At 42.7% G+C, this 25,216-nt stretch overlaps 2 protein-coding genes across 3 annotated transcripts in view; one reads left to right on the forward strand and one right to left on the reverse strand.

Moving 5' to 3' along the window:
• The window catches only part of LOC126324985 (uncharacterized), a 55,489-nt gene extending 47,226 nt beyond the window's left edge, over positions 1 to 8,263 (reverse strand). The window contains exon 1 of one of the 2 annotated variants that reach the window (XM_049995134.1): positions 8,112 to 8,231. In XM_049995134.1, the coding sequence (XP_049851091.1) occupies positions 8,112 to 8,159 (48 nt within the window). In that variant the 5' untranslated portion in view covers positions 8,160 to 8,231. Of the gene's footprint in view, positions 1 to 8,111 lie in introns of both variants that reach the window. The other variant, XM_049995135.1, reaches the window with a different exon arrangement.
• LOC126324953 (adenylosuccinate lyase) overlaps positions 1 to 25,216 on the forward strand; it is a 722,118-nt gene that overhangs the window by 69,787 nt on the left and 627,115 nt on the right. The gene's annotated exons all lie outside the window — the stretch shown is intronic.

The following is a 25,216-nucleotide window of genomic DNA, read 5'->3' on the forward strand; positions in this document are numbered from 1 at the left end:
AGTAAATGAAGCAGGCGAAAGGGAATACAAACGTCTCAAAAATGAGATCGATAGGAAGTGCAAAATGGCTAAACAGGAAGAGTAAAAGGACAAATGTAAGGATGTAGAAATATATATCACTAGGGGAAAGATAGAGGTCGACTACAGGAAAATTAGAGACCTTTGGAGAAAAGAGAACCACATGTATGAATATCAAGAGCTCAGCTGTAAAACCAGTTCTAAGTAAAGAAGGGAAAACAAAGGTGGAAGGAGTATGTTGAGTGTCTATGCAACGGAAATGAATTTGAAGGCAGTGTAATAGTATGAGTAGAGCACGTCGATGAAGATGAGGTGGGAGATAAGATACTCTGAGAAAGATTTGGTAGAGCACTGAAAGACCTAACTGGAAACAAGACATCTGGAGTAGACGACATTCCCTCAGAACTACTGATAGTCTTGGGACAACCAGCCACAACAAAATTATTTCATCTGGTGTGCACGATATATGAGCTAGGCGAAAAACCTTAAGACTTCAAGAAGAATATAAAAATTACAATTTCTAAGAAAGCAAGTGCTGACAGGTATAGTTGTTACCGAATTGTTGGTTTAATGAGTTATGGTTGCAAAATAATAAAACTGACTATTTTTTTAAAGAAGAGTGGAAATCAGGTAGAAGCCAACCTCGAGGAAGTCAGTATTGGTTTCGAAGAACTGTAGCAACACGTGAGGCAATACTGACACTACGACTTACCTTAGAAGATAGGCTAATTAAAGGTAAACCAGCATTTGTAGACTTACAGAAAGCTTTTGACAAAGTTGACTGGAATAATCTTTGTGAAATTCTGAGGCTACCAGGTGTAAAATACAGAGAGCGAGAGACCATGTACAACTTGTATAGAAACTTGATGGCAGTGGTAAGAGTCAATGGGCATGAAAGGCAAGCAATGGTTGAGTAGGGAGTGAGGCATGGTTATAGCGTACCCCGATGTTATTCAATCAGCACACTGAACAAGCAGGAAAGGGAACCAACGAAAATTTGGTATGGGAGTTAAATATAAGGGAGAAAAAATTAAAACTTTGAGGTTTGCCGATGACATTGTAATTCCGTCAGGGACAGCAAAGGACTTATAAGACCAGTTGAATGGAATGGACAACGTCTTAAAAGGAAGATATTAGATGAACACTAACAAAAGCAAAACAAAGATACTGGAATGAAGTCGAATTGAGTCACATGATACTGAGGGAATTAGATGAGGACACGAGACAAAGTAGTAGATTTGCTTTGCTGATTGGGTAGCCAAATAACTGATGATGGTCGAATTAGAGAGGATATAAAATGTAGAGAGGCAATGGCAAGAAAAGCATTTCTGAGAAGAGAAATTTGTTAACATGGAATATAGACTTACGTGTTAGGAAGCCATTTCTGAAGGTATTTGCCTGGAGTGTAGCCATGTATGGAAGTGAAACATAGGCGATGAACAGTTCAGACAAGAAGAGAATAGAAGGTCTTGAAATGTGGTGCTAGAGAATAATGATCGAGATTGGATGGGTAGATTATGTAATTAATTAGGAGGTACTGAATAGAATCGGGGAGAAGAGAAATTTGTGGCACAACTTGACTAGAAGAAGGGATCGATTGGTAGGACATATTCTGAGGCATCAAGGGATCACCAATTTAGTATTAAGGGAAATGTGAGGGTTAAAAATAGTGGAGGGAGACCAAGAGATGAATACAGTAAGCAGATTCAGAAGAATGTAGGCTGCAGTAGTTATTCAGAGATGAAGAGGCTTGTACAGGATAAAGTAGCTTGGAGAGCTGCATCAAATCATGCCTCCGACTGAAAACAGCTGCATCTATACTCCACAGACTGCCTTCTTGTTTCTGATTCGAAATGGTGAAATCTATTTTCACGATTGGGCCAAGAAATGTATTTGTACTAAGGTGATACTGTACCAATAATTGTAAACATTGAGCGATTCAATTTTTTGCGGGCATTAATGAGACCTCTAGAAATCTTCAGACGCTTCCTTCTGCGACACCTAGTTCAATTTTTTTCCATCTCACATATTCCACCAAAATGACATTGTGATCTTATTGACATTCCAGGCTTAAACTCTCAGCCTACTGTCAAGTGCGTGCTTTATTCTTGGCAGAGAATAAATATATTTATTTATTTATTTATTTACACCTTAAGTTCCTTAGGACCAAATTGAGGAGCAAATCTATAAGGTCATGGAACATGTCAGTACATGATATTAAAACATAAAAGTAATAACAGAAATGTTTATGAACCCGAAAATAGTGAGGCCATAAGATTAAGTACACGCAGTCAACAATACAACAAGGATCAGCTTTCTTTTTCAAAGAACTCCTCAACAGAATATAAGGAGTGATCCATTAGGGAACTTTTCATTTTCGATTTGAAAGCGCTTGAACTACTGCTAAGATTTTTGAGTTCTAGTGGTAACTTACTGAAAATGGATGCAGCAATGTACTGCACACCTTTTTGCACAAGTGTTCAGGAATTCCGATCCAAATGCAGATTTTATTTCTGCCGATTATTAACTGAGTGAAAGCTGCTGATTCTTGGGAATAAACTAATATTGTTAACAAGAAATCACAGTAAGGAATAAGAGGTTCGTGAACTTACACCACTTATTGCCCGAACAGCCCGTTTCTGAGCCAAAAAGAGTTACCCCAAAATATAATACCATACGAAATAAGCGAATTAAATTAAGCAAAGTAGGCTAATTTTCGTGTCGAATGAACACTAACTTTAGATACCGTTCGAATCGTAAAAATGGTAGCATTAAATCTTTGAACAAGATCCTGAACGTGGGCTTTCCACTACTGTTTACTATACTATTTGACCCCCCAGAAATCTGAACTGTGCAGTTTCATTAACCATATACCCATTCAGTGAAATTAAAACGTCAGTTTTTGTTGAATTGTGTATTAGAAACTGTAAAAACTGAGTCTTACTGTGGTTTAGCGTTAGTTCATTTTTTTAGAAGCCATGAACTTAGGTCATGAACTGCACTATTTGAAAGCGAGCCAATGTTGCACACAAAATCCTTTACTATCAAGCTAGTGTCATCAGCAAACAGAAATATTTTAGTTACCCATAATACTAGAGGGCATATCATTTATATACATGATAACAGAAGTGACCCCAACACTGATCCCTGGCGTACCCCCCCTCCCCTCCCCCCACTTGACCGTACTCCACTCAGACCCCACATCACAGCCATACTCAACACTGTGAATAATAACCTCTTGTTGTCTGTTGCTAAAGTAAGAGGTGAACCAATTGTGAGCTATTCCCTGTATACTGTAATGGTCCAACTACTGGAGCAATATTTTGGGATCAACACAATCAAACGCCTTAGTTAAATAAAAAAAAATATGCCTAGTGTTTGAAACTTTTTGTTTAACCCATCCAGTATCTCACAGAGAAAAGAGAATAAAGCATTTTCAGTTGTTAAACGATTCCTAAAGCCGAACTGTTCATTTGATAGCAAATCGTGTGATATAAAATGATCAATTATCCTTACACACACACAGCCTTTTCAATAACTTTAGCAAACACTGATGTCACAGAAATAGGTCTACATTATCCCTTTCTTCCTTTTTATAAAGCGGTTTTACTATTGAGTACTTTAATCGTTCAGGAAACTGACCATTCCTAAAGGAAAACTTAAAAATATGGCTAAATACAGGGCTGACAAGTGCAGCACAGTACTTTAATATTCTGCTAGGCACTTCATCGTATCCATTAGAGTCCTTAGTCTGCAGTGATTTAATTATTGACTAAATTTCCCTCTTGTCTGTGTCACAGAAGAATATTTCTGACATCAATCTCGGAAATGCATTTGCCATAATAGCTCTTTATAGCAGGGTGTTTTCCCTGATAGACTGAAATATGCCATTGTAAAACCATTGCATAAAAAGGGGGATACGTCGGATGTCAACAACTACCGCCCAATCTCTCTTCTGACAGCTCTATCAAAAGTTTTTGAGAAAGTAATGTATTCAAGAGTAGCCTCCCATATTTGTAAAAATAAAGTACTAACAAAATGTCAGTTTGGTTTTCAGAAAGGCTTTTCAACAGAAAATGCTATATATGCTTTCACTGATCAAATATTAAATGCTCTGAATAACCGGACATCACCCATTGGTATTTTTTGTGATCTCTCAAAGGCCTTTGATTGTGTAAATCATGGAATTCTTTTAGATAAGCTAAATCATTATGGTTTGAGTGGGGCAGTGCACAAATGGTTTAATTCCTACTTAACTGGAAGAATGCAGAAAGTTGAAATAAGTGGTTCGTGTAATGTTAAAACAACAGCTGATTCCTCAAACTGGGGTGCTATCAAGCACGGGGTCCCAGAGGGTTCGGTCTTAGGTCCTTTACTGTTCTTGATATACATTAATGACTTGCAATTCCACATTGATGAAGATGCAAAGTTAGTTCTTTTTGCTGATGATACAAGTATAGTAATAACATCCAAAAACCAAGAACTAAGTGATGTAATGGTAAATGATGTTTTTCACAAAATTATTAAGTGGTTCTCAGCAAACGGACTCTCTTTAAATTTTGATAAAACACAGTATATACAGTTCCGTACAGTAAATGGCACAACTCCAGTAATAAATATAGAATTTGAACAGAAGTCTGTAGCTAAGGTAGAATTTTCAAAATTTTTAGGTGTGTCCATTGATGAGAGGTTAAACTGGAAGCAACACATTGATGGTCTGCTGAAACGTCTGAGTTCAGCTACGTATGCTATTAGGGTTATTGCAAATTTTGGTGATAAGAATCTCAGTAAATTAGCTTACTATGCCTACTTTCATTCACTGCTTTCGTATGGCATCATATTCTGGGGTAATTCATCGTTGAGTAGAAAAGTATTCATTGCACAAAAACGTGTAATCAGAATAATTGCTGGAGCCCACCCACGGTCATCCTGCAGACATCTATTTAAGGATCTAGGGATCCTCACAGTAACCTCACAGTATATATATTCCCTTATGAAATTTGTTGATAATAATCCAACCCAATTCAAAAGTAATAGCAGTGTACATACCTATAACACCAGGAGAAAGGATGATCTTCACTATGCAGGGTTAAATCTGACTTTGGCACAGAAAGGGGTAAATTATGCTGCCACAAAAGTCTTTGGGCACCTACCAAACAGCTTCAAAAGCCTGACAGATAGCCAACTAACATTTAAAAATAAATTAAAAGAATTTCTAGATGACAACTCCTTCTAATCATTGGCTGAATTTTTAGATATAAACTAAGTATATAAAAAAAAACTTAATCGTTAGTGTCATGCAATATTTTGTGTAATGTAATTTCTTGTACAGACATCTTTTATTAACCTGACACGTTCCACATCATTACGAAGTGTCGTATTCATGATCTATGGAACAAGTATTAATCTAATCTAATCTAATCCAAGAGAGTTATATGATTCCCTGTAGAAACTAAATTTTTATTTAATTCACCATCAATGCTCAGAAAATGATTGTTAAATACTGGAAATATATCTGATTTATGAGTAACAGAAATATTTTTACTACGAACTGACTTTATATCGTCGATATTGTAGTGCTGAGCAGACACTTCCTTCACAACTGACCATATGGTTTTATTTTTATCCTGTGAAGTAGCTATCCTATTTGTGTACCACATCCTCTTTACCTTCCTAATAACACTCTCAAGCACCTTATACTACTGTTTGTAATGGGCTACTGCAGCTTGATTGTGACTACTTCAAAAATTTTGATATAATTCCAGTTTTGTTCTACAAGATATCTTTATCCCACTAGTCATCCACCCAGGCTGGCTATTACTGCTAGTACCCCATTCAGAACGTTCTAATGGAAAGCAACTCTCAAAGAGCATGAGAAGTGTGTTAAGGAAAGCATTATATTCGTCATCTATGTTATAGGCACCATAAACATTCTGCCACTCTTGTTCCTTGATGAGGTTTAAAAAACACTCTGTTGCTGTTGGATTAACTTTCCTACATAGTTTGTACTTATATGTGACATTTGAGTACAAGAGCCTTTTAGTGTTAAAATTTGTGCATTATGGTCTGAAAGGCCATCCACCCTTGTACTAACAGAATGCCCATCTAGTAATTAAGAATGATTAAAAACATTTTGTATGGCTGTGCTACTGTTCCCCCGCAACCTAGTTGGAGAAGACGCAGTCAGCATCAGATCATATGCCCATCTAGTAATTAAGAATGAATAAAAACATTTTGAATGGCTGTGCTACTGTTCCCCTGCAACCTAGTTGGAGAAAACGCAGTCAGCCTCAGATCATATGAATCTAAATCTACCAACATCCTTTTTCTTGCACCAGCATACACAAAATTAATACTGAAGTCACCACATATAACTACTTTCTGGTACTTCCTATAAAGTGAATCAAGAACCCTCTCCAGCTTGAGTGGGTGGTGGAGGTTTCAGCTTGTGAAAGGAATGAATGATCCTCATCTTCACACATCCACCCACTATGCAGACACTTTGCACTTTTTACAGTGCCTCCATAAAAGTAAAGGTGAGACACACGTCTAACGCATATGCTTAAATATGTCATGAAAATGAATTTTCCGAGTCGTAGGTAGTTCCTACAATGCTTTATTATTCACATCGCAACACATAAACTTACTAATTGACAGCGCAGCACAACAGTAACTATGTAATGGCTACTAAACTGCTGTTATTATTATTATTATTATTGTTATTGTTATTATTATTAGTAGTAGTAGTAGTGGTGGTGGTGGTGGTGGTGGTGGTGGTGGTGGTGGTGGTGTTGCAGCAGCAATGGCCTGAAAAAAAACCACTGGCAGGCTGTCTTACAATTTCTGCCAGATCAGAAGTAAGGAGTCCAGCAGTCAAGTGATTTACAAACAGTTAAGTATAGTGCACACAATTTAACTTGGTTAATTTTAAATGAGTACAGTGTGTGGCCGAAGCAAGTGTCTCTAGGGAGAGGAATTTTGCGGAGGAAGCACGTTTTGCAACAAGTGTCTTCCCTAGTGTGGGTAGTCAGCTTTCATTTCTTAAAGGAGTTGCAGGTAGCACTCGTGATGCACTAAGAAATTAATCATCATGCTATAAAAAAGTTTGTTAGAAACAAGCAGTACCATATGTCTCACAGACTCATTAGTTCATGGTTTAACAAAACATCCACAAAAACAAAGTATCATTTATGTTTCGCGGTTTAAAAAATAAATATGTTTAAAGAAAATTCTTTCTCATTATAAAATTTACTTGGGGGTGATGTTGATGTGGTGGGCGCCGAGGGGAGTGGGGCGGGGCGAGAATAAGTGGGTACTGGCTAATTACTGATCACACTCGGGGGTAATGGTTTCAGAACGACTGTAAACCACTGCTTTAGGGCATGTAGTAGTTCCGCAGCGTAAAAACGAGTAAAATTGCTTGCGCTTTCTTTATCCACGTTGCAAGATTCGAGTAATATTGCGACAGAAGTGAAATGAACGGCCATCTTTAAATTATTGGGAAGAATTTTTCATGAATGTAGTAGCAGTGCAATCGAAACTGAGGCTTAAATGTCAGCGCGCGTTGATAATAAATCACCTGGACACATGTCAAAAATTAGACATTCTCAGTCTTTTGTACAAACAGTAACGTATATAAATTTCAAACACTGCTCTACGGGAAGACAGATTCTCAAACTTTAACAGCATTTAAACAGAAACATCTTCGGATCTATGAGAGACCGCGAAACTCGTGAGTAGGAAACAGGCACACTTTGAAACAGATCGTACAGTACTGACACTGTGAATAAAATGAAAGTGAAAGCTCAGCTGCCCAGGTCTCACAATGTGGATGCAAGAAGGCATAATGTAAAAGAGTAGTCTGTGATAGCGTTAGGCGAGAAATGCCGTGCATAATGTGAGTAGACAATTACACTGAAGAGATTGGACTGAGGAAAACTGAAGGATAGTAGCGTCAACCGACCGACATACGTAGAAGTTCACAGCAAGCATGTGTCTAGGCCGAAGCGACCAACGAAGGACGATGGCTTAAGTAGGATAAGCCACTGATTTGGGGAGAGGGTAGGTGAGAGGTGGTCTCAGTTGGCACGTACCAGTTCGATGGCGCAGAGCCCCAGCCTAAACTTGACGAGTTTCTTCATGGCGGCGATGGCTGCTGCTACGTTACAATGCACACTGGCTGTAGGCGGCAAAGTGAACTGTTACCGAGCAGTGCTACACTAGGATGTGTGCGGTCGCCAAACCGCCAGTAACATCCTACTTCCTTAACCTCTCGCAAATCGCCCACATCGCCACTGGCACTTCTCTGACGCTGTGAAACTCTGATAACAGAGCAAAATACTTGGGCAACTACGCCCGAGCGCGGTAATACGTCTAGCAGCACCGGCGTCTACATGTGACACTGATATTAAACTGTTGCGTCCAAACAGCAGCGTAGAGCGTGTGTCGCATCTAGTGTCTTTATGCTTCCATCTCTGATGCCTTTCTTGTCCTTGTGTCGTGACCTCCTCCTTTCCTTCGTTACATCATTTTTGCCTCTGTCATGTTGGGAAATTGGCTTCAATAACTGTTTGCTCCTTGCGGCGATACTTTTCAGTGTAGTGTATTCTTTCTTCAGTCTTCTCAACACTCCTGTGCTAGTTACTGCCGTGTCCCCTCTGTCTTCACCATTCCTTGCAGTTGCATCTTTAAAGCCATTTTTTCTGTAGTTCTAACGCCCAATTTACTGAACCTTAGGTGTCTACTTTGCATGTGACTGCTGAGGTAACGCTGATATTCAGGGAAATTCTCTTATATATAGTCATTGTTCGGTTCTTTACAATTCATTATTTCGCCTGGTTTATGTCTATTTACCCTGCTGTAACACAGTCCGTAGTGAAAGTATAGTGCGTAGGTGGATGATCCTTGGTATACGCAAATCAACCTCCAATGGTCTCTAATTACTGATTGCAGTTCTTGTCACTTCAAGATTCTGGATGGACATTAAGTTAAAATATTCCTGAAAGTTCATCAAACGAACACCGGAAATTCTTCGCCATAAGGAAGTTCAGTATGCTGCTGGCAGAACCAATCGAGTTCCGTGGGAAGTGAATAAATGCTCTGTAAAAAAAAAAACTGCTAATACGAGGGATGCCCAGAAAGTAATGAATCGCATTTGTTTTCTCAGCGGAAAACAATGCTACGAATGCGAAACGTTACGTGATTACTTGAAGTCTCCCGAGTGAGCGCGGCATGTTCCCTTCACTTTCGACAGATAGCGTAGCTGCGGGACAATTTCAAAATGGCGTCTGTAAGTGATATAAGTTACAAGCAACGTGCCGTCATTGAGTATCTCACTGCAGAGAAAGAAACTGTAGGGAACGTTCGCAAACACTTGTGCATGGTTTATGGAACGCCTGCTGTCGACGGAAGTCCAATTAGTCGCTGGGCACTGAGCGTCAGGTCATCAGAAGGCGATTCGGCGGAGTTCCACGATTTGCAGCGGTCGGGGAGACCATCCATGGCTGTCACACCTGACATGTTGCATGGAGCTGCTGATGTCATTCGCGATGATAGGAAATATTCAAATGTTTGTGAAATCTTATGTCAATCAGCAAAGGAAGTGTGGATGCAATTACCCGCACACTTGGATATCCAAAAGTGTGTGCAAGATGAGTCCCGCGGTGTCTTATAGTGGATCGCAAATCGCACAGAAAAAACATCTGTCTCGATTTTGATGCAACGTTTTGAAACTGAAGGGAAGGCCTTCTTGTCCCAGATTGTAACAGTTGATGAAACCTGGATCCACCATCTTGAAGTCGAAACAAAACGACAGTTGATGAAACGGCGCCATTCCTTCTCCTCACAGAAGAAAAATTCAAAGCAACTGCTTCCGCCAGTAAGGTCATGAACATCGTGTTCTGGGACTGAAGTTGTGATTCTCATTGATTCGATGCCAAGAGGCGGTACCAAAACTCAAAACGCGCTTCCGGCGATTTCGGCGCCACAGCAACCCAGGTGAACACGATAACGCTCGGCTCCACACAAGTCTGAGGACTGCTGAACACATCGCAGAACAGGGTTGGACACTGTTAACTCCATCCACCCTACAGCCCTGGCCTAGCCCTCTCGGACTTCCACTTGTTCAGCCCATTGAAGGATGCCACTCGTGGAAGACATTTTGAGGACGATGAAGAGGTGATTAACACAGTGAAGCACTTGCTCCGCCACCAGGACACGGATTGGTACCGACAGGGCATACACGCCCTTGTTTCGCGCTGGAGGAAGGCATAGAACGGGATGGAGATCACGTGGAAAAATAGTGTGTGTAGATAAAACACCATTCTTTCGTGTGTGTATTTCTCATTATTTCAATAAAGAGTTGTCGAAAAAAAATATGCGTCGCATTACTTCTGGGCAATCCTCGTAATATGGCGTTTTTTCTTTCGTCATTTTTACGATACTAATTATTTTTTAAAATTTTATTATGTTGTCTGTGTTATTAGTTATGATTGAAAAAGTGAAGTAAGCGCTGAATTATACAAGATTTTCTCGTCTTTCAAAATTTTGCTTATCTTCCGAATAAACAAAGTGTTCCATCAAAGTACGAGGATTCTCAAAGTGTTCTGTCAGAGGAAAAGTTGTGGTCTACGGGGTACATTATTGTCCAGAATTGTCTTTGGCATAATGGCCGTAACTAAATGACGTCTTAGTAAGTTCAGCGCCGCCAATGCATGCCATGAAACAACCACTGCAGACGTGTATATAACCTCTACCGGAGTGACCGAGTGATGTGTCGCAATGGACTCGAATTTGGGAGGATGGCGGTTCAAATTGCAGTCTGGTCATCCAGATTGATTTTTTCCTTGATTTCCCTAAATGAGCCTACACAAATGCGGAGACGGTTCCTTTGAAAAGAGACAGCCGATTTCCTTCCCCGTCCTTCCATAATCGGAGCTTGAGCGCAGCCTCTAGTGACCTCTCTATTGTTGAGACATTAAATTCTAACCTTGTTTCCTTCCTACCACCGGAGCGCACACGGACTTGATCACAACAGGGTTTCCATGCATCTTAGCCGAATGTAAAAATCAACTAACAATTAACTGTTTCCTAATTTACTCGAAAAAGTCAATGTTAAATTATAGTGTCACGTTACTAAAAGCATTGGTAGCATGTTTGGCTCATTTGGAAACCAGTGCTTAGCTTGCTTACCACTGCTTCAGTCCTTGTTGCCATGTGCTGCATAGCTAGTTTCTACAGGAAGGGAGCAAGTAACGGACAAGAATATGTGCTTCCGCACATCGGTGACTCGGCACATGTCTTATGTTTCCGCTGTGGACACCCATCTCATTTCTCTTGCCAGTGCAGACCATTGTAAACCTGGTTTTTCACGGATCTTCTTTCATCACCGTATTGGTAAGACTGTCATTTTGCATCGATTGCTTCACTGGAAAAAATCAAGATTAAAAAGTAGAGGTCTGGCACCGTAGTCCACGCTGGAAATTTCCACTCACAAGGACAAGGGCAAGTCATAGTAGAAACCATAAATTACACACAGAGCTTAGTAGAGAGTAACAGCAATAGACTTGGATCATAATTAGATCAAAATGCCCAGCCTTTTCAGGTACTTTGAACATCGTGGACATTAACCTGCAGTTACTTGTGTAATTTTGTTAACCGACGTTCATTTCCATCCTGAGGTCGGTTCATTAAAATCGAAGAATTCTTGCTCTGGGCGAACAGTTTACTACAGGTGCGTTCCTGTGCTCCACTTGTCAATGTCATGTACTATGACCTATTCAAGATAAATGGGACTGATGCAGAGAATTTGTGTACTTACCAAATATGTTCAGTTGGTGGTTGTGGTGATGGCCTTCAGACTAGGGTTCATTTGAGTCCATATAAGTTAGTATTCGTTCCTTAAATTACTCAACATTTGTGGGTATTGTGGCGACTCTTTCCATCGCCTCCACCTGCAGCAGCAGACGACAAGCTGCGCAGACTGGAAATCAGCCCCCAGCACCCTCGCTGGTCACTTCCACCGGAGGGAGAGCTTAGCTACGCTTTCCAGATGCCACGCACGCCACACCGTCGCTCGGCCAGTCTCTTGTTCCGCTCCGACGAGGTAACATGTCATGGCTGTGTTTTCGGTAGCTCGCCCACGCAACGCCTCGTGGCTCACTTCGTCGTCTGCCATACTTCGCTGGCGTGTGAGCGAACAGCAGTATCTTCAGCCCGCTGTAAGTGTCAGTCTTGCGTCACAATTCGTTTAACAAGAGGAGTGCTACCGCTTTTTTTCCGCACCAACTTCCCCTAGGTGCTTCTAGTGACTACGGCTGTACAAAACCTGATGCCGAACGCTTGTTTCGTTCTTCCAGTATCAGCACTTGGAATACGGCGGGGGCAGAGTGGTTTAAGTAGTGCAGTGAAGTGCAATTTGCGCCAGCAGTACCAGGCGGGTTTATTACCATTCTATCCCCGTCCGTTTTGGCACCTTCTTTGCTACAAGTGCGCCACTGAAGCAGGTTTTCCCGCATCGCCAGACTTGACCGAACAAGGGCTGTAAGGCATTCATTGTCCATCCTGTTTAGAGAGACTCCACCCCGAGCGAGGGTGCTCCTTGATTAAGAGGTATTAACTCGTCGCATTTTACTGTAGTCGTTATCTCTTAGAAATAATGTCTCAGAACCAACTCGTAGGGCTCTTCCCATCAACATTTACGCGAAATATTTTCCCGCCGTCAGAAAGCTGGAATGGTCATCAACATGGCCAAATGCGTTTCTGGGGCGAGCTAGTTCGAACTCTTGGACACTTAGTCCCTGATGCCAGCTCCTACCCCATCCCTGAGACAATACAGGCAGTAGCGAACATTCTACGTCCTTCAAAGGTCTTCTCTGTTTCATTGGCTTGGTCATCTTTTTCCGTCGCCATTTTAAGGTCACCGCTGCCAACCGAGAGCAAAAGCAAAAAGCTGTTCTTTTCGAGTCAGGCCATGATCGAGAGCTTCGAAAAAACAAAACAGGACCTCGCCTTATTGGCCCACCACCGCCCTAGCGCCCCCTCGCTATAGTGACGGTCGTGAGCCAGACGGCTATCAGGGCCATGCTACAACAATAGGGTGATAACGGCTGGCATTCGCTCTCCTTCTTTTCGTCCAAGTTCTCTGTTGCACAACGCCCCTGGAGTGCATATGATTGCAAGTTGCTTGCAGTCCACGAAGTCACCTGCTGTTCCGATCTTCAGTCTAGGGATGCGTTTTTACGATCCTCACAGACCACCGCCTCCTCACTTGTGGTTTTTTCAGGAAATACATAGGCCAGATCTCATCTCGAAAGTTTAGCCTGCAGGAATATATTGAACAATTCATGTTGCTAGCATCGATAACATTGTGGCAGATTGCCTTATCTGCTCCTGTGCCATCACTCAAGCCTTAGGACTACAGGGTCCTAGCCACTGCTCAAGAGGGGTCCAGGACCTACCCACGCCTTTCAGAATGCGATCTCTGGCCTCAACCTCCAGCTGAAATCCATACTTGGCTCCAGCCATAAGATCTGGTGTGACACCACTGCGCCCGGATCCTTCACAACTTGACAGTCCCAAAGGTAGCCTCTGCCCCTTCCTCTCTCCCATCTTTCGAAAACCGGCATTTGACCGCGCCCACGTCCTCACACACCCAGGCATCCACGCTTTCGCCACCCTCATGAAACAATGCTTTGTGTGGCCGGGCATCCAAGGTGACTGCAGCAAACGGGCCCAGTCCTGCGTTCTGTGCCAGTGGGCCTAGGTCAGATGGCATGTTCAAAGCTCTGCAATCACCTTTGCCCCCACACAACACCAGTTCACTCATGTTCACCTCCACAATGTCAGCCCATTACCCTCCTCCAATGGATGTCGATATCTGTTGACAGTTATTGACAGATTTACTCGCTGCCGAGAAGCCACCCCTGTCCCTGACATTAGACCCAAAACTGTGGCTACAGTCTTTGTTCGGACCTTGGTGTCCCACTTTGGGTGCCCACTCAACATCACTACAGATCGTGGGCACCAGTTCACCTAGGCCCTCTTCCGATCTCTGACAGCCATGTGCAGCTAAAAATTTGCAGCATACCACCAGGTACCACCCTGCAGCTAGTGCCTTGGTGGTGCGGTTCCTCTGCACACTTTAGATCGTCGACATATGTTACTCTTATGAATGATCTGCTGACCTATCGCTAGTACTTTTAAGCCAGTGGATTGTACACAAAACCGATCTGGAAACTCCTGATGCCAAGCTGGTATATGTACAGCCACTCGCCATTCCTAGCGATTTTTTGGGAGCGACCTTGCTGCCTTCTGACAACACCATTCTAGGTTTCAAGCAGTAGCTCCAGGCCTTCATGATTGAGCTGCGACCAACACATCCGCAACATAATGGTGAGCATCGTACTTCGTTCACCATGACCTCACAGTATGCACACGTCATGCTTTGAGTGGATGCATACCGTAGGGTGCTGTTCTGCCCCCAGTATTCGGGCCCATATGTGGTGTTGTGACACGAGGACAAGAAGTTCTCCATTTGTCTCAACGACGTCACAACAGCTGTCTCCACAGAAAGGCTCAAATTGGCCTACGTTTTACAGCCCCCTCCAGCTAATGAGCACAGCGCAGTCAAAGTGAAGCTGCCCCCACGTGCCACCAGTAGTAGCACCACTAGCGCTGCGCCCGATACGATGCAGGCCAACACCGTCCCCTCCACTGTCCCTGACGTGCCATCGGCCGACATGGCATCCGACACACCACCAAACGACGCTGCTTCTAATCCACCATCAACCGACTACAAGACTGCCCTGCCCCCCCCTCCCCCCTCCCTTCTCAGTGCCTGCGACCCTTACGTCGCCACCGCACTACGCTTTTTGCAGCCTCTGTCTGATGCATACTGATCCGCGCCCCCACAGACGCCCGGCACTCCCTAGAAAGTGTCGTCACCGCTGCCGCTAGCACCATTGGAGAAACGGCAATGTTTCACACGCTCCCAACGCTGCGCACAGGAGCTGTCCACGCGCCTCCTTTCAACAGAAACTACAGCACGAGCACAGCAGCGACAACACTTGCTCGGCACCCAGCAAGTATCCTCAGTCAGCTTCAGAGATCCCTGTGCTTAGTGGCGCCAGCATTTTCCTCTCGAAACGGGGCAGCAATGTGGCGACTCCTTTTATCACCTCCACCGGTAGCAACAGACGACGGCTGTGCAGAACGGAAACCAGCCCCCCCCACACACACACACACATGCTGATCATTTCCGCCAGAGGGTGAATTTAGACGGCCACGCTTTCTGGACGCTACACACGCCATGCCGTCATTCAGTCAGTCTCTTCTCTTGTCCCACTCCAATGAGGCAACACCTTTTAGCCATACTTTCGGCAGCTCACCTGTACGACGCCACGTACACTATGTGACCAAAAGTATCCGGACACCCCCAAAAACTTAGGTTTTTCATATTAGCTTTCATTGTGCTGCCATCCACTGCCAGGTACTCCATACCAGCGACCTCAGTAGTCATTAGACGTTGTGAAAGAGCAGGATGGGACGCTCTGAGGAACTCAGGGACTTCAAACGTGTTCAGGTGATTGGCTGTCACTTGTGTCATACGTCTGTACGCGAGATTTCCACACTCCTAAACATCCATAGGTCCATTGTTTCTGATGTGGCAGTGCAGTGGAAACGTGCAGGGATACGTACAGCACAAAAGTGTACAGGCCGACCTCGTCTGTTGACTGACAGACTGCCGACAGTTGAAGAGGGTGGTAATGTGCAATAGGCAGACATCTATCCAGACCATCACACAGGAATTCCAAACTGCTTCAGGATCCACTGCAAGTACTATGACAAGCGGAAGGTGAGAATACTTGGATTTCATGGTCGAGCGGCTGCTCGTAAGCCACACATCACACCAGTAAATGCCAAACGACGCCTCGCTTTGTGTAAGGAGCTTAAACATTGGACGATTGAACAGTGGAAAAACGTTGTATGGACTGACGAATTACAGTACACATTGTGGCGATCCGATCGTGGGTGTGGGTATGGCGAACGGCGAGTGAAAGTCATCTGTCACTGGGTGTAGGTCCAACAGTGAAATTCGGAGGCGGTGGTCTTATGGTGTGGTCGTGTTTTTCATGGAGTGGTCTTGCACCCCTTGTTCTTCTGCGTGGCACTATCACAGCACAGACCTACAATGATGTTTTAAGCACCTTCTTGTTTCTCACTGTTTAAGAGCAATTCGGGGATGGCGATTGCATCTTTCAACACGATCGAGCACCTGTTCATTATGCACTGCCTGTAGCCGAGTGGTTACACGTCAATATCATCCCTATAATGGACTGGTCTGCACAGAGTCCTGACCTGAATCGTATAGAACACGTTCGGGGTGTTTTGGAACGCCGCATTCCTGCCAGGCCTCACCGACCAATGTCGATCCCCGTCCTCAGTGCAGCAGTTCGTGAAGAATGGGCTGCCCTTCCCCAAGAAACCTTCCAGCACCTGATTGAACGTATGCCTCCGAGACTGGAAGCTGTCATCAAGGTTAAAGGTGGGCCAACATCATTTTGGATTCCAGCCTTACCTATGGAGGGCTCACGAACTCGTAGGTCATTTTCAACCAGGTGTCCGGATACTTTTGACCACATAGTCTGGCGCTCTTCGCTGAGGTTTGCGCTAACAGCATAATTCTTACCCCGCGTTCAGTGTTAGTGTTGTGTCGTGGTTCGTTTAATAAGAGGAGTGCTACCGGTTTTTTCCGCGCTGCCTTCCCGAGCTGCGTCTCTGCTTCTAGTGACTACGGGTGTACAAAGCCTGAAGCCGGACGCCTGGTTCGTTCTTCTCGTATCAGCACGTGGATTACAGCGTGCAGCGTGGTGTAAATAGTGAAATGGAGTGCAGTTCACGCCAGGAGTACCATGCAGGTTTTATTACCATTCTATCCCTGTCCGTTTTGGCTCACACTTTGTCGCCAAGCGCGCCACTGAAGCGGGTTTTCCCGCTCCGCCAGAGGAAGCCGGACGAAGACTGTAAGCCACTCAATCCGCCCTGTCCAGAGACTACATCCCGAGCGAGAGTTCTCCTTGATTAAGATATATAAACTCATTGAGTTTTACTGTGGCCGGTAACTGTTAGGAATAATATCTCAGAAGCAACTCGCGCGGCTCTTCTATCACGCCACGTTATTTTGTTGTCATCTTTCTTAATTAGCGCCTCTGTTAGGCATTCATGCCCCTTAGGAGTACAGAAGAGAATCTGAATCGTTTCTGCAATTTTTTTGCACTTGAGGGCAATTTTTGTCTAGCAGTGGAGCGGAAACACTTCTTTAATGTGTTACCTATTCACAGTAATACTCCAATGCGTACGATCAATGATTTATAATATATTTAGGTGGTTGAAATTGAAATTACTATTCCTTCATTTAACTTTTCCTTCATTTAACTTTTCCTTCATTTAACTTTTCCTTCATTTAACTTTTCCTTCATTTAACTTTTCCTTCATTTAACTTTTCCTTCATTTAACTTTTCCTTCATTTAACTTTTCCTTCATTTAACTTTTCCTATAAAACAAGTATTTAGAACACAGCTATTCAGGCTCTCTAACCTCATCCTCATGTTTTACCCTCCGGGAGAGAACTACGAAGCACTACTGTAGTGTTTTATCCATGAAACAGAATGCTTTAGCCTGAGCAGTAATTATTGGCGTCAGTTCAGTTGGCACACACTACCAGTGGACCTGCCGGTATTGTGGAAAGGGGCGAATTTGGCGGTGCCGATGTTCTTCTCCGGGGCTGCATCAAGTTAGGACCATACAGATCACAGGCTCGTACTAGAACAGCTGCGGTGTATGAGCTTGACATCCTACACGGCTAGAATGGTGAGTCCGTTCCGATTGAACAAGCACAGAGAGCACTAAGGTGGGGTGCTGCCTTAATTTGCTGTTTGATAGCTACAGACGATAACGTACTTCTTCTAACCATGATGCGTACGCGTGAAACTGGTGCAGTATTTACATCTACGTCTACATCTGTACTCTGCAAAAATGGTTCAAATGGCTCTGAGCACTATGGGACTTAACATCTGAGGTCATCAGTCCACTAGAACTTAGAACTAGTTAAACCTAACTAGTCTAAGGACATCACACACATCCATAGCCGAGGCAGGATTCGAACCTGCGACCGTAGCGGTCGCGCGGTTCCAGACTGAAGCGCCTAGAACCGCTCGGTCACCACTGCCGGCTTATGTACCACCTGAAGCATTTATTCCATCAAATGTATTCGACACCTCAAAACACCACCTCCAAATCCTTTGACATTTATTCTGTAATAATGTTGTTAGGACGTATATTCTTTGTACTTTGTGATGTTTTCTCTTCTGCTATACGATCCGTGCTCCTAGTCGTTTCCGACGCCATATTTGTTTACAAAATATGACACTATAGATGTGATGAGTTCCGACAGTGAAAGGAACCTGTGACCACTGTGCGTACTTAGTTTACTTATTTTATGGTTACCGTTAGATAAACGTTCAATTTTTTTCAAAATAAACCCAAAACCATACTCTGAAATAGTGTTTTGTTTCTCCACTAGACAGTGCCACAAGTTCCTCCAAAAACTCGTAACACAACACACAAATTTCATACTAACAAATGTAAATCCACCTGATCATGGAGGTTTAAACCTTTGAAACGCGTCGTAGAGATAAATAAACAGTGACTGGTAACAGTAAACTTGTTGTTTCATTTAATTTGGAATTTAATCCACTACATTGATGCAAAGGCTGCTGATTAGAAACTTTCCGTCACAACCTCTCCCGCCCTTGGCAGCGTAATCTTGTCAGTGAAAATTTGCCGTCGCGAGGATTCGAAGCGGCTTACCTCTCGAGTAGAGCACCACTACACAGGCGTGCGTCAGCGACCTCGGCTACGGAAGCGGACACTGATTAGCCATGACTTGCAATTTGATGTTCCGTGCTATGTTTCCTTCGAGCCCACCTCACAAAATGATCTTGCCTTATTTACTTAGGCATTTATCTTCCTCTTCGACACGCTTTCTTCACTGTGCTTAGCGGAAAGGGGATAGTGTTTCTGTACTCCGTAGGCGAACACTTCCTTTAATGGCATGCATTATAGTGTTGTGATTTGTGCTTGCACTGTCGCACTGAAAGGCATAGTCGTAAATTCGGGAGCCGTTTCCACGCGTAGATAAATCATTGGACGCGCATCCGTGATGAAACACTATTGCACAAAGCCGACAGTTTCTCCAGTGCGCCCAGGGTGAATGAAGACAACTTGTCATGGGGAACGCGTCTTCAGACACACTAGCTCTGCTCTCCTGGGTCAATGTTGCATGTCACTGAGGACGTAGTGGGAGACATTCTTGGAAGCAGTTTCAGGAAGAAGATTCCTGTTAACGTATTCTCGACTACGATCGGGATAGCTCTTTGCACCGCATAAGGTGTCACGAATTTGACACTATCAATGTCGCACTCCACAGCGATATCGTGGTAGCAGCATCTGACGCGTTCTCTTTGTGCTGGAAAGGCAGTTTTATCAAGCGTCACACTTCCCCATCCGGTGAACTCATGTGTCGATAAGACAAATGATGATACAGCACTGTTCTTGCTGCAGGGACGTAGGGTCTGGAGGTATGTAGATTCTGAAGTGGGAGCCTAGTAGCTGCACCAACATTCGAATCCAAACGTTCAGTATATCGCCACTGCAACACACAGTTCTGAGCTCGATATCTTCTCCTTCTTTTCGTCATGGATTAGGGTTGGAGCCGTGTCTGTCTTCACATTTTATCTTTATTTCACTTTCTGGTCTTTCTACACTATCTGACACTTTAGCGGACGTTTATACGGGGCGTGCCCACCCCTCGCCTTTATGACGGCTTCAACTCTGCTGGGGACGCTTCCACTGAGGTGTCTCAATGTCTGCGAAGCAACGGCAGCCGATTCTTCCCAAAGAGCCGAAACCAGACAAAATAGTAAAGTTGACTTTTAGCTCATCCCAGAGGTATTCCGTTGACCTAATGTTTGCGACTCTGGGTAGCCAAGTCAGTCCATTTCAGGAAAGTAAATGCCCACAAACCATTGCCTCCAAGATGCTACTTTATGACATGGTGCTTTGTGATGCTCATACGAACAGGGATGGTCATAGAACTATTCCTCTAGTGTGCGCAGGACCCAGTGTTGTAAAATATGTTCGTATCCTTCTGCATTTAGCGTTTCCGTAACCGCAATAACAGGGCCACCCGCTAACCACGAAAAACACCCCCACACCGTAACACAAGGACTTCAAAGACCAGCTGAATGGAATGGACACTGCCTTGAAAATAGAATATAAGATGACCATCAACAAAAGCAAAACGAGGATAATGGAATGCAGTCGAACTAAATCGGGCGATGCTGAGGGAATTAGATTAGGAAATGAGACATTTAAAGTGATAGATGAGTTTTGCTATTTGTGCAGCAGAGTAACTGATGATGGCTGACGTAGAGACGATATAAAATGTAAACTGGCAATGGCAAGAAAAGCATTACTGAAGAAGATAAACTTATTAATATAGAGTATAGATTTAAGTTTTTAAAAGTCTTTTCTGATAGTATTTTTTACGGAGTGTAACCGTGTATCGAAGTGAAAAATGGGCCATAAACAGCTTAGATAAGAAGAGAATAGAAGTTTTTGGAACGTGGTGCTATAGAAGAATGATGAAGATTAGATGGCTAGATCACGTTTAGGACACATCCTGAGACAACAACTGGTCACCAGTCTAGTGCCGAAGGCAGGGGAGATAAAAATCGTAGAGGGAGATCAAGAGATAAATGCAGTAAGCAGATTCAGAAGGATGTAGGCTGCAGTAGTTACTCGGAGATGAAGAGGCTTGCACAGGATAGAGTAACTTGGAGTGCTGCATCAAACCGTTCTTCGGACTGAAGACCACAACAATCGTAACACAACCTTCTTCATACTTCGCTGTCGGCAGTACACATGGTGGCAGGTAACGTTCTTAATGCATTTGCCAAACCCAAAATCTTCCTTTGGATTGCCATAGGATATAGGATGGTTCGTCCGCTGCCCATCGCTCTTTACACCACCTCAAGCGTCGCTTATCATTGATGATAAAAATGTTTGGCTTTTGAGCATCTCTTCGACCATTCTGTACCAATCTTTTTAACGCACTACGCAGTGTTATTTTGCTAGCTGGGCTGGTGATAGTACTTTGAAACACTGCAACTGATTTCTTCCGCTGATTTCACGCATTTTTTTACAACCACCCTCCGCAATGTTTGACAGTTCCTGTCCGACACTACATGAGTTCTGCCAGTCTTGGTGTAGCTGAGTTCGTTCCTTCGCGTTTACACTTCAGTGTCGCATCACCAACAGCCGACTTGGACTGCTTCAGAAGGAATGAAATGTCCGTGATGTTGTTTTTACTTAGTTGATATTTAATGACTAGTCCACGTTCGAAGTTACTGATCCCTCCTCACCGACCCATTCTGCTGTTACTGGTTCTCTACTGCCAACACAGTACTCACCGCCTCCTTTTATTCTGACGGGTCCACTTCTTGTGACATCTAGTAGTCCGCACTACATAGGGGTTTTGATCAGATAGTGTAGCTTTCTTCTTCCAATTGATTTATAATTTAACGTCTGTTTCGGGAACCTTTTATGGGTCTACGTTCAATTTTTTCCACTTTGAATATTTGACGCACAGAAGCGTTTCTTATGTGATTTGCTTTAGAGAAACGTCTTTTTCTTCTCGAGAATTTCGTTTCGGGGCTCTTTTTGTTTGATCTGTACGCAGGCTACTATGCTAGATTCCTGGGAGAGCTGTAATTGCATGAATTCTCTTCTTGTGCCCTACCTGGTCATACAGTTTAACTTAACAATGGATATAAAAAATAGTTACTCATATTTTTCCCAACTTTGCTAGTTTCGAGTCATTATATTATTTGAAGAAAAGAAGAAGAAAGAAGACTGGAGATACTGACAGGTTTCAGATAGATTATGTAATGGTAAGACAGAGATTTGGGAACCAGGTTTTAAATTGGCTAATGTGGACTCTGACCACAATCTATTGGTTATTAACTATAGATTAAAACTGAAGAAACTGCAAAAAAATGGGAATTTAAGGAGATATGGGACCTGGATAATCTGACAGAACCAGAAGTTGTAGAGAGTTTCAGGGAGAGCACTAGGAAACTATTGACAAGAATGGGGGAAAAAAATACAGTAGAAGAAGAATGGATAGCTTTGAGAGATGAAATAGTGAAGGCAGCAGAGGATCAAGTAGGTAAAAAGACGAGGGCTAATAGAAATCCTGTGGTAACAGTAGAGATATTGAATTTGTTTGACGAAAGGAGAACATACAAAAATGCAGAAGCACGCAAAAAGGAATACAAACGTCTAAAAAATGAGATCGACAGGAAGTGCAAAATGGCTAAGCAGGAATGGCTAGAGGACAAATGTAAGAATGTAGAGGCTTATCACACACACAATGGCTTAATTTGTGGAAATCTTGAAAAAATCTTCTAATGGAAGACCGTGGCCCGCAGCAGACACTTCGACCTCTCGTGAAACTAGATTTCCAGTACACACTTCATTAACCGATGTTGTGGAAAGCCGTGCTGAAAGAGCTAGCTGTTTAGTTTAAATCGTGGACAGCTTGTTTAATTGTTTCTGCGACTTAAGGCAGAAGCTATTCCGCTCACCACTTGACCCTGAATGTTCTTTGAAAGCCGAAAGCAATACATTCATACCCTCCCAACTGTCGATTAGAGCGTGTAGCAGTGTTCCTAACAGACATTTTTACGAACTTTGGAGGACGGCTTCTTGTGTTAGAAGATCCATTTTACTTTGTGAAATGATTAAAACATCTTAGTAATGAAGTCTAGTTACATCGTGTATCAATTACATTCTCAAAGCATCTGCATAAGTTCTGAGTAATTGTCTGCACTACGAGGCATGGAGTACCATGTGTTTCCGCGACTGTGTGAACGGAACTCTCAAAATCGTAACTTATTCGCTTTAATATGTCCTTGGTGACTCGAGAAAAATTGTTGCACCAAACTACTGGAGATGCCTCTTTGCGAAATTTCTTTATGCTAACTGCTTAACACCGGGTGCAAAAATGGTAGGAGCTACCTCAGGTCTTAACCACACTGCAATTTCTGAACGTCTACACGTATATAGAAACGAATTGTCAGTTATCCACTGACACACTAAACAGTTTCGTATAAAAAAAAAAAAAAACAGTACGTCAAGAACTGATAGTGGGGTTTGAAAGAAAAATAATTACTAATCACAAAAAGCATGTTAAAAACAAGGTTTCGAATTTGATGTGACATTATAAAAAAATGAAGAGACATAGGAAGGCCAAAAAGGAAATGAAAATCTATTTTATAGTGAAGGAACAAACTCAAAGGCTAATCCCTGCAGAGTAGAAGAAAGGAATAAGTTGGTCATACTACACTCGTTAGCCATAAACACGAGAATTCCTGCTATATTTAGCACTAAACGGGACAAAAAAGAATTTCTGTCCCTCGGTGAATAGTCTATGAGTAATATTGGACTAACAGAAAATTGGAGCAGCACTCACAGCTACAAAAATATAAAAAGCTCGTCCAGAAAAAATCCGTATTGTTGATTACAGCGATGTTGCCCTGCATGGCATATTACTATTCTAGTAAGATTTTTACTTCCGTTTTTACAGTTTTTAGTAGTTGGCTGTTCGTAGGAATATCTACAGATACATATAATAAATAAAAATTATCAAATCAGAAAATAAAACTGCAGGTACGCCCATTTTAACAATAATCAGTGCAAACTATTTGCCAGTAAATAAATTATAAGGGTGTTGATTACGAACTGAGGTTTTATTAAAATAGTATACTCCAGATACCGAAATGTCACAAAAATAACTTAGCATTCAGCTTGCCATCACTGTCGAAACTGAGCTACAAAAGCCAAATGTGATTGTTGTTAGAAAACAAACTAGATTCGGCGAAGATGGGTAGTAAGAACAACGTAGAACTAGATTTAAATGGGAGATGCTTTGTGTAGTCATTTGATCATGTAAAAAAAATACTATCAGGCGTAGAATTCTCCAAGTAACAGTGTGTCGCCGACTCCTGTGCATTTCGTCCGCTCTGGTGATAATTGTTTTTGTGTTATGGTGCAAGGTGGGGGTGGGCCTATATGAAATAATTGATGGAACACCGAAGAGTGTTTAAAAACCATCCACTTGGAATTTTTATTTCTGAAAGCTTACTTTGGCGCCGCTGCACTACGCAATGTCGACGCTTAATTTGTCTACAATTAAAGATAATATTTAAAAAATCTACGCTAGTCTATTTCAGCTGTACTACTTAATTCGATACGATAAAAAACCAAGGGCTTGTGTACTTGTTGGGATATACGTTGCTGGCTTCGCATTTTAGAATGACGTAAAACTTATCACGGCTAATTTAATGACATCAGCTGCCACCCGAAAACTCAGTAGCTCGCGAGCTCGTTTAGTGTGTTGTACCAAACAGGTGACTTTGATTCCGTCCTGACAAAATGAGTGCGTCAAGTATCAGCGGCAGTAACTACATATACACACATAGAAACAGCGCGAAACTCTTGTTCATTAGTTCAACAATTATACATACAATGTCAGATTTCTCAGTCGTACCAAGTTTTGTCATAAAATAATATTAATGTTTGAGAGTGACTATTTATGTTTCGTTGTGTAGACTTGTGTTGAACCTTTGCTGCTAGTCCCACCAGATGGCAGCAGCCACCTTCTGTACCTCGCGTAATCTCCAACCGCGGCCAGCAGATGTCTCCTCTTACGCTACGCTCACACCGATATTCTCGCATTAACACAAAGACCTCATACATTTTTTAAACACTTAACCTTTAGAACAGACAGAGTTAACACGCCATTGTGATCGACTTTTTGTGTGCTGTAAATGGTTGCACAAAATAACTACTTAGACCCTACTATCAAAACCGTGTCGCCAAAACTTCACGCGTACCTCCGGAAGAGAAGTTGATGACCCATCAACTTCTCTGTATTTTTCTTTTTTCTTCTCTAGTGTTGATTTGATGTGGCGAACTTCAGTTTTTGTGGCACACACACACACACACACACACACACACACACACACTTTCTGTAGCTTGACAAATCCTACGAACGTGTCTTTACTGCTCTTAAGTC

This window comes from Schistocerca gregaria, chromosome 2, assembly GCF_023897955.1.
Source record: "Schistocerca gregaria isolate iqSchGreg1 chromosome 2, iqSchGreg1.2, whole genome shotgun sequence".
In the NCBI taxonomy this organism is placed as follows: domain Eukaryota; kingdom Metazoa; phylum Arthropoda; class Insecta; order Orthoptera; family Acrididae; genus Schistocerca; species Schistocerca gregaria.